Source organism: Ornithodoros turicata, chromosome 1 (genome assembly GCF_037126465.1).
Source record: "Ornithodoros turicata isolate Travis chromosome 1, ASM3712646v1, whole genome shotgun sequence".
Taxonomy (NCBI): Eukaryota; Metazoa; Arthropoda; class Arachnida; order Ixodida; family Argasidae; genus Ornithodoros; species Ornithodoros turicata.
The window spans coordinates 133,860,484-133,871,059 of NC_088201.1; the positions used below are offsets into that span (position 1 = coordinate 133,860,484).

A 10,576-nucleotide genomic window follows, 5' to 3' on the forward strand; every position below is an offset into this window, starting at 1 on the left:
GACGTCTTAGGGGCGGTTGCCCCCTAAAACGTTAGTTTATACATTGGATTTTCGCTTACGCACAGGAGAGAGAGAGAGAGAGTTAAAAAATCCTGGTCACTAAGCTCAGGTCGTGCACTGTTGATAAAAATAGGTTTCGCTTAGCTGTTTTCATCTTTACAGGTAACTTCTTGAGCGGAGCCTGAAACCTCTGAGGTGAGACAGCATAATCACTGCAACCCACTATCCAGAGAAGACATCTCCTGTGCTGACTCCTCCTAGATTCCTCTTTGCACCACTGTCTTGCCTACCGTTCTGGCAGGTCTGGGCACTAATAGTAATACTTTGTATTATAATACTATTACTGTAATACTTTGAGTATTTGTATTATGTATTATAATACTGATTCTAAAAATGTATTTGTATCTGGATTATAATACAGAAAATTGAGGTAATACGTGTTTATATTACTTGCGAAGTCGTAATACTTTTTGTGAAGCTGTTGGTCCTAACAAGAGCGCCACATGTGCGGATGATCGGTAATCTTCCTTTCAAGAAGTCCATCTCCCATTGGTGACAAACAAAGGCACCTAATATGCGGCCACGCTGACCGTACATAAGTTCACAGTCCAGATTACACCGGACTGGATCAATGAGTTCAGAGTTGAGCACACTTGTTTCCGTGCGTTTTTTCAGGTCAACAACAACATCCCCACATATGTTAGTCATCACACGTGCAATATCTTCGTAGAAGGGTGCTTGTAGCCGTGAACCATTAACAGCGTGCCCGGCCAGAACTCTAGGCGGTTCTTAACATCGATAGTCGCACAGTTTTGGACAACCGCTTTTTCTTTCTTGTTTGTTTATTTTTTGGGGGGTTCAGGCTGAACCACATGGAGACTGTGCAACATTGCCACATACAGTTAAAGCGTAACAGTCTCAAATAAATCACAGCTCGTCGAATTCTCGGCCTTTTCTTTTCCGATCGCCCGCGTTATAGAGTTGTGTATTGATTGTATTACATTACTCAAGTAATACATAGATGTATTATTACTATGTATTATAATATCTTGGCGCAAGAGTATTATGTACTTGTATTATAATACAAAATATCAGTATTGCTGCCAAGCCCTGTCTTCTGGCTCTGCATATGGTTCACAAGTTTTTTTTTTTTTTAATTCCGTGGTAGCGCCACGAAGCAACTGTGGCTATGTGCAGCTTAGAGAAGAAGACACATACAGAGAGGACAGGAGGAAGGAGTGGGGAACAGGGGGGTTAGTGTGCGTCCTGGGCCGACTTCAGGGGTAACTGTGCCTACATTCGTCTAGAAAGTCTTCGAATAACCCAGGGAAAACCTCAGACAGCACAGCCGGTGACAGGATTCGAAACCATGTCACCTCTCACTCTCGCTGTGAAAAGCGATCACCCTAACCAACTTTTGCTGTTGTTGTTGTTGTTGTTGTTGTTACTTTACCATGTGCAAAAATATGCTACTGAGGAGGACATTATCTTGTTTACGCCTGAATAACCTAGGTTGCTTTTAAAGGAGCACAGAAAGCGCTTCAGTCACGACATTTTTATTTTCATTTTTTTTAAAACCAAGTTGTTACCCTGACTGCTAAAACGCACCACGCGGAGTAGTTCACTCGACAGATGCATACATATCGCGGAATTAGGTCTTGAAGATCGCGATTTCGCGCAACGGTGGCAGTGCCCGCAACTAACCGCCAGAGTAGGTTTGATGTTACCGCGGTGCAACCCGCTAACTGGTTTGCTGGGAGCAGAAACGAAAAAGACAAAATGAAAGTGCGAAAAGCGCCGACGCACTATTAGATTTCATCTCAGACGTGGACGATGCCACAAAGTGCGAAAACAGGACCGCAGCGGTTTATTTCGACGTCGAATGTGCCTTTGACACGGTGGCAACTAACATAGTGATGCAGGCCCTCGATACAGCCAACATCGCAGGGAGGCCCGCCGTTTTCATTCATGGTTTCCTCAGTGACAGTACATTTAGGGTCCGCCTGGGAACGACGCTCAGCTTACCGAGACGCCAGAATCTTGGGTTGCCTCAGGGATGCGTATTCTTTTTAACCTTGTCCTCTGTTGTCTTCCCAAATCCTTACCGAGGTCAATGCCGGAGCTGAACAACTCTGTTTACGCAGACGACTTATGTTTGTGGGCATCGGGGAAAAAATCAGGTCAGCTCAGAAAAGCCATCCAAGACGGTATTACTGAGGTTGACAACTATGTTAGTGCCTGCGGGCTGCGACTTTCTCAAGACAAAACATGCTTTATGCTCCTGGGGCCTGGGAAAGGTTGGTCTCATTTGCCCCCGCTTTCCCTAAGGCATACCCTTGTCCAGGGTGAAGACTCAGCGGTACCTCGGCCTTGTGATCGACAGCCGTCAGTCGTGGGCGCCACTCACAAAAGACATAAACACTAAATGTCTGTCGTCACAGAACATTGTTCGACGGCTGGGAGTAGCTACACCTGGATGCCCACAACGCACAGTCCTAGCCATTCACCAGGCCACGACCGTCGCCAAGATACTTTATGGACTCCCATTCGCTTGTCCAAGCGCATCCGCACTACAAGTATTGGAGCAGCTCCACAGAAAGGGATTTAGGAATGCCGTCGTCATTCCAGTCTTTGCACGAAACGAGGCTGTGTACGCGGAGGCCCCAGCCCTGCCTCTTCTCCCGCTGGCCACTCAGCAACTCCTCAGGCAGATCACGCGACTCCACAAGCCCGTCGCTGGTAAATCTCTCATCGCCAGGGTACAGAGTCGCACACACTCCCGTTTTGCGGCCACTATCCGCACCTTCACAGAGGTAATGCCCACGCCCCCTGCAATGCCTCGCCAAGAACCTCCCTGGACGGGCGAACCATGCTTAGCGGGTGTCAACAAGAAAAGCCAGCTTTCGGACACGGTCGTCCAACGTCTCGCTGCGGAGTGCCTCCACAACAACCATGGTCAAGCCACGCACATTTACACAGATGCCAGTGTAGACAAACACGTAGGATTAAGTGCTACCGCATACTGCATCCCCTAGCTCAAGCTCAACTGGGCAGAAAGTCTACTCGGTGAGCTAACATCGACAGACGCGGAATTGCTAGCAATAACAGAAGCGCTGAAGGCTGCAGAACACCGCAACTTACTCAACATTGTCATCATCACAGACCCACGGGGCGCTATTTCTCGCATCAAACACCACTACGAAAGATGCTGCTTCGCAGGAGAGGCCCGGATGCATATGATACCGCTTGAATCGCGGGGCACTGCGGTATAGCTACAGTGGATGCCTTCCCACAAGGGCATACCGCGCAATGATCATGCTGACTCTCTGGCAAAAGAAGCTGCAAGAACCAGGCCTAAAGTCAAAGCTCCCCAAAGCAAGTTCTGCCGCTCGAAATAAATTAGGGGGTATGTGTGGATGCTGCACCCTGACAAGCGCACGAGAGACGGATCTGCACCACCACTCTGTGCTACTTGTGGCCTCTCCAGGGCCGAGGCTTCCCTCCTTCTCCGCATCCGTTCTCGCAGTGCCTACACACGGGCCCACATCTTCAAGCTCGGCAGTACCCCGAACCCTGGATGCCCGCACTGTGGGTAAACAGAAACGGAGGAGCACGTTATTATGGACTGCCCAGCCCCATCGGATGCAAGACGCAGGCTGCAGTAAGCTGTGCAGCCTACCGGCAAGCCTGGACTCGAGGAAGTTGTCTATCCTCGTGGCAACCTCCATCGTCGGAAGCTCATCCAAAGGGCTCTTCTGGACTCTGTCAAGGTCGTCGCCCCACAAGGGCGACTGTAAGGACACGTGATGCATAGCAGGAACTAATGTAACTGTTCTCCCGTTCCCCTCTCTTCCTTTTCCCTCCCCCCTTGCAACATGCCGCCAGCTAGGCAGGCAGACCGCTCGTCTACCCAACGTTTTCTCCCCCCCCCCCCATTGGAGCGTGGTTTCTCCTGTAACCACGATGACATCACAATCATCCTCCTCCCCCTCGTTTAGGTCTGAAGAGCAAGTCGAGCGGGAAAGCACGCGTCGATGTTCGGGGGCTTTTTTCCAAGAAAAGTACTGCGTACAGTGATTTTTTTTGGTTTTTTTGTTAGCTGTCACTTCAAGTTACGTCCTTCCCTAATTTGCAAGAAACAGAAAATCTTTTGGATGGCTTTCTTGGCTCGTTTAAGAGGTGCAGACTTTTGTTCCGTATCTTATAACTTTACTCAAGTGGATTACATCCATTTGCATTCACCGAAACTGGAGTAGCATACTGTGGTATTCTGTTTCTCCTCTCAAACCAGAGCGGCCCAAGTGGAGTTAAAGTCTCTCACCAGAGAAACATGCCAGAACAACTCCAGCACGTGCTCTGCAGTTCACCTCTAAAATAAAGAGATTATAAAGAGGATTTTGTTCCTGCTACAATCTTTGTGCTTCGTCTTGCATTACCAAAAATATCCTTACCAAGCGTTACTACATCAGTGGTGTACTGCCGCATTCACGTGTTCAACTTGCTCTAGGCATCCTGTAAAGCCTGTGCAGCGACTTCAGCCCTTATTTTTTTATAACATTGGTGCCAATACAGTTGTTGGATGAGCTGTGTGGTAGGGTAAAGTAGGATACATCCTGTGCTTGCATATGCATAAAAAACTTTATTGTGAGGTGATGAATGAGGAGTTTCATCGCTAGGGGTGATATGCATAAAATTATGCATGTGTAGCATACAGTGTGTCCCAGCTAAATGTGAACATATTTTTAAAATATATCTCTCACTGTTTCCGAGATGAAATCAATTGCAATATTGCACACGCTGAAGGGCACCCCTAGGAGGGCATTAGCAGACTCCTAATAAGGCAATGTCTTAATTAACTTTCAATAATCGACTTTTTAATTATAAAAGCTGCGAAGTTGTTCCAATGAGAATATCTGATCTCTTCGGTCACCTATTACCAAAGCCGTTTTCAGAACAAAAATCCGTTCGATAGATCGTCCGCAAAAAAAATCGCGAAAAGAACACCGTTTTTTTTTTTTTTTGTTCATTGCGCATCTTCGAAGACGCGTCTTTCCTTCACCACCAGTGTGAGAGAGTGAAAGAGCACAATGCCGCCTCATGCGTCGAAGATGAGCTCTAACTTGCGGAAACAAAATAATAAAGACATATGTATCGGGTGACTCTATCGCAACTGCCCTTATCTTGGGTTGCATTTTCTGTTTTCTTTTAATCTTTTTCCAGACGCAAGAGGCGATAGTGTGCTCCTCCATCCTCTCGTATTGTGAGTGAAGGAAAGACGCGTCTCTAGAGATGCGCAATGAACAAAATAAAGAAAAAAATGGTGTTCCTTCACGAATTGTTTGCGAACGATCTATCGAAGGGATTTTTTGTTCTGAAAACGGCTTTGTTATCAGGTGACCGAAGAGATCAGATGTTCTCATTGGAACAACTTCGTAGCTTTTATAATTAAAAAGTTAGAAAATTAATTACCGCTAATTAATTGACAAGGGGCGATGAAGAAATGTTTCGAAGTGGGAGACGCGGTCTTCGTACAAAACTACCGAGGTCCTGAGAAATGAATCAAAGCGATAGTTGCGGGGCGTTAGAGAAAGTGCATCTACGAGACGGAACGCTGCAATGGCCTGTTTCAACGGGCGCACGTCAACCAGCTTCGCAAGCGTACCCATGCCAGCCTTACCTTCGGAGGACTCCGTTACAGTGGTACAGTCTGCCATGACCAGCTGGTTCTACCAGCGACACTCATCTGTCTAACACTACGGAGGATTCGAGGGCACAAAGGGACCCCACGGGGGCACCAACCGACGAGACGCTCAGTTCCCGACCCGCAGAGACGCCTCGCCGACCCCAGCGACATAAAAAGAGACCGCACTTTTATGGGTCCCTAGTGCAATACTAACCTGGGGGGGGGGGGGAAGAAGATCTATAAACGACTATAAAACCTGAGACAAGGAACAGAAGAAAAAAGACAACACGACACGTTCTCAAACTCAGCAACCCACTTAATGACATAATCGTGTATATAATGTACCAGCTCGCCTGAACCCTTGCACTTCTACCATGGAAGAAGATCTGTTGTGTATTTGTGGTATCTATGCGCGATGGATGGATGGAATAAAAAGAAAAATATGCGCGAGTCTGTTGGACTGTAATGGAAAGCACTGAAGAGATGCACGCGCCGCGAGCTGTTGTTTGTCATGGTTCTATGTGTTTCTTTAGCTACTGTTCGGCCACGTTGGTCGTCTGTCATAGTTGTACTTCGGGACGATTGTGTAAAGGTTGCGTTCTTGGGCTCCCTCTTGGCAAACTCTTCATTCTTGAAGAACGAGTTTGGACATGTGTGTGACGTTTGCGATGGGCTGTGCTTTCGCACCGACGCCTGCACGCGCGCAACACTGCTAACTGTTGGCTAGGCCGTTCACGGGAGAATATGTGGGAAACTTTATGAGTAAAAAATTACTGCAGAAATCGCTGTGCAGATTGTCATTGAGATCCGATAGCATTTAAGAGCTCATCGCGGGCATTCTCCGACAATGGACAGTAAAGGCCTGTGAAGACTGAAGTAGCTGACGTACTTGGCCACCACTAGTTTGTCCATGCTCCTGACGTTCCGTACGGGTTGTGGTAATTTATCGTCACTGGCTAGTCGAAGCTTTCCTTCGCGAACCAGATGCCCTGGGGCTTCTTAATGTCCGTATTCAAGTATCACATGACAAGTATTCTACCAGTTGCTTGCAGAGTAATTGAAGAGATTGAGTAAAAGGAACTTCTTGCCTTGCCCTTAGGAGATCCCGGCGTAGTGTATACCAGCACGATGAGGGTGGGGGGCATCCAGGTATAGTCCACATATAGACTTCTCCTATCATGCTAGCGGTTTCCGCTCTACAGAGAGCACACCAGTGAAAGCTACCGAGGGATGCTCGTGTGTTTTCTGCGTTGGTAGTTCTCCTCTACCCTGTACCAGGAGGGACTGCACAGCACCCCTAACTCTACTGCGCCACCCTCATATTTCCCTTTTTTTTTCGCCCTTCCATCCACAAACCTGTCTGGCTGCACCGAGCCGCCACCCATGAGCAGGCTGATCCACCTTCCTCAAAACATCATTGCCCCATCTCTACAAAGCATACATCACCGACTTCGTTTGTAGCGGCTAGGGCGTGCTCTAAATTGCCCATACTTTGAGCGTGGCTATCTTGCTTGCGAAGATAGTTTCGTCATTTTTCGAGTAGATGGAGGCACCGGCACTTCGGTTGTCTTGCGGGAAACGCATCACAAGCCTTCCAGTGTCGTGGTGGGTTGCCCCAGGTCTCCAAGAGGGCGAGGACGTTACACTTGGTTAGTACTAGGCCATTCGCTATGTCGGTAACATGTGCGTTGGGGTTCTGTACGTTAAGGGACCCTATGTTTGTCCTTCCCCTTGGCCCACTGCACCATTATTTTCGGAAATCTCGAGACTATAGTCGGTTACACTCGCGTCATAGCCTAGCGGCTGTTCAGCGAAACACGATCGGCGCGCGCCAAAGCACACTCGTCGCCATATTGGCGCCATCTGTTGAATATGTATATGTGAAAAAAAAAAAAAGAACTGGATGGAGGTACTAACAGACCCCTGCTTAAGGTGCCCAAGTTGTGAATCTCTGCCCAGTTCGTTTTCCACGTTTCCTTTCTTGAAGTTCATCAAACGCAGGGAAATGTTGCGAGTTTCACCTGCGCATTAGATATCTTGACTTCTTCCACATTGTTCATTCCAATATATTATCTTATGTTGAACGTGGATAGCTACACATTAGCACAAATTTTCCTTTATGCAACATTGCGCCTGTGGTCTTATGTGTAATGAAGTTTTTACCAGAGCTGAAGACAAAACTATCATAATAAGAAGAAATATAAATTAAATTATTGTGGAATTATTGTTTCAGATTTCACTTTAACAGCAATAGCTCTAAAGTTGAGGTATAAAGTGGGGGAGATTTTGGAGTTGGGCGAAGAGTGTCTGAAGTTCATGGATGAAGGACAGGGAAAAGGATCCCCAACCCTACTGCTCTGGGAAGCCGAGATTGGGAGTCACTCCAGTGACGTCACCCCTCGCTTTCCGGGTTCGGTTACATACATCCAGGTCCCCCAAAGTCGCCATTTTCCCATGTATTTGTTCCTATCCCGATGCGTGCAATGCCGGAGGCCGCCCTTAGATACCCCATTGTTACCAGACGTTGGCTTGCGTGGATTGTAGCGCGCTAAAGATCCAGTTGAAGCACAATCCAAGCCAGGCCAAGTCACCGAAGGAGAAATGGACGACTGCAGCGCCTGCGGCGCCTGGTACGACAGGTACGCTATGTGATGCACGCAGCCGTGCACTAGATCCTTCCGATCCCTCAACACGTTTAAAAACGGGACCAAAAAGTGAAACACGACAGAGAAAGTTGTTATACGCGTTATATTTGGACATATAAAGACTAGATTAATTCGCAGAAACAACAAAAACATTTTGCCGCTAAACTTAGCGCGCTGAAGTGATCCGGAACGGCAACAGTGGGGTATCTAGTGGCGGCCTTCTTCGTTGCACGCTTTTCCGAGGTGAGTTTGGGGGACCTGCATACATCCATGGAGGAAGGAAAGAGAGGGGGAGCCCTACTGCTCGGAGAAGTGAAGCCGAGATTGGGGGGCACTCCAGTGACGTCACCGCTCGCCTTCCGGTTTTGGTTACATACATCTCTATGGGAGCCCCCAACGCATAGTTTCGGAATACTTGGAGAGGTGTGGTAGTAGCGCGCCGAAGTGGCCCCCAAAAGTGGCGTGTGCAAAGCGACCTCATTGGGCTATTCAGGTAACGTGACCCTCGCGCGGCTCCAAAGAAGCTACAGCTGATCTCCTATCCTCACGTCACTTGCCTCACGCTTCTCACTTCTGTCGAAGGCTGTTTGGGCGCCTCCTTTTCTTCTTTCCTCCTAGCTGAACCTCAAGCATCCAGAAAAGCACTTCTGCTCGCGCCTCACGGAAGCAGACGACCATTCCCGACGTGCCTTACGCTCCCTAGGTGACGTTTATCAAATTTGCACCAACAATCCACTACTTCTGCAGATTGCGAGAGGTATCAATTTCAATCCCATCCAATCCACTTGCCACCCAAAATGGCGCTGCCCATGTTGGATAGGGAATATAGTGAGGATAGGTTGATTGATAGTGCCCCATATTTCAAGACGTCATTGGTCAGAAAGCTGTAAATATGGCTGGAGCTTCAGGTATAGGCGTGACCAATTAATGGCAAAAGTCCCTTTTAATATACGGCTCTGATGTTTGGATAGGCCTCCGCTACAGTGCTTCCGCCCGCGCCTTACAGAGGGCGTCACAATCTTGCGTTCTGATGTATCACTGCGTCGGTAAAGAACATAAGAGGAAGAAGACGAACTCCACCTCGCCACGCTCAAACAATAAGGAACGAAAACTTTGCCTCACGTGGACCACACAGCTATCGCTGTTGGTGAAATAGCGCGAGGGATACGTTTTGTTTCCTCTTCCGCGCCGTCAGGGTCAGCAATCAGCATGCCCAAAACCGTTTTGAAGAAGGTCCATTGTGGTTGTCGAGCGTGCGCCCCCTTGCATTGTAGATGGAGTTGGTGATATTTGTCGTTTTCGTGAGACACACTCGCCCGCTATAGAAATGGGGAGTAACGTTGGGCGGAGGAGCGGTCTGTCTGTCTAGGCTGGCGACACGCTTTGCTAGAGGGGAAGGGGAGGACATTAAGGTATCGGCATTCGTACCATATGCGCGCTCCATCGTCATGTTTCCGCCATACATCTTTCCACAGAAAAACGCTACAGGAATTTGCAGAAAGAACCCATTTTTCAACCCATTTGGGGTGCCGCCACAGGGTTTGATGATATATTTGACTAAATGAATGATTTTTTAAACACACGCACACATAGGTGCGATGGAATGGTGGAATTGCGAGCAACGAGTGTGCCACAAAATACGAATCAGGTTATTTGTGTTCTGAAAGATGGACATATTCTCTTCTAGGCCAATACTGAAGTACAAGGAACACTTTCTGGTTGGAGACAATAGGGATCAACGATACAATCGATAAGACTTGCTCTCACCGTCTTGAGTTCTGGTAATGGTAGCAGCTTCGAAAAGAAAAAGGAATAGTACAACGCGTGACATTTTCCAATCCAGGGAAATCCAGAGCCAGGCAAATATATGAAATGGAGAACTAGCCCCGATATCTTCCGCTTGCCTTTCACAAGTTTCAAAACCTTCTACGTCTAGCAATCTGTCTAAAGCCATAGAAAGAGGTCGTGGGACTTGTAAGGCCCCTTTGGCTTTCCCCTGTAATTTATGGCCACAAAAAGAACTAGAGACAAAGCACGAACGATTACTCAGTTTTATTGGGAATCGTGTAAATTTATTGCCGAAGTGTGCTTCGCAACGGTTGCAAATCACAGGGAGATTCTCGGTAAACAGAGACAGGCGGAACATAAACATCAGTAAAGTGCTGTCGTGTTCTTCCAGTGTCTGCTTAGTTACGCCGAGACAACTTATCAACGAGAACGCGTCGTGACCGTAGTGTACTAATGAAAA

At 47.8% G+C, this 10,576-nt stretch overlaps 1 protein-coding gene across 3 annotated transcripts in view; it reads right to left on the reverse strand.

Annotated features, from left to right (window-relative positions):
* LOC135369228 (uncharacterized) overlaps window positions 1-10,294 on the reverse strand; it is a 197,821-nt gene extending 187,527 nt beyond the window's left edge. For 2 of the 3 annotated variants that reach the window (XM_064602855.1, XM_064602852.1), the window contains exon 1: window positions 10,096-10,293. In XM_064602855.1, the coding sequence (XP_064458925.1) occupies window positions 10,096-10,282 (187 nt within the window). In that variant the 5' untranslated portion in view covers window positions 10,283-10,293. Of the gene's footprint in view, window positions 1-10,095 lie in introns of all 3 variants that reach the window. The other variant, XM_064602860.1, reaches the window with a different exon arrangement.
* Window positions 10,295-10,576: the final 282 nt, after the last annotated feature.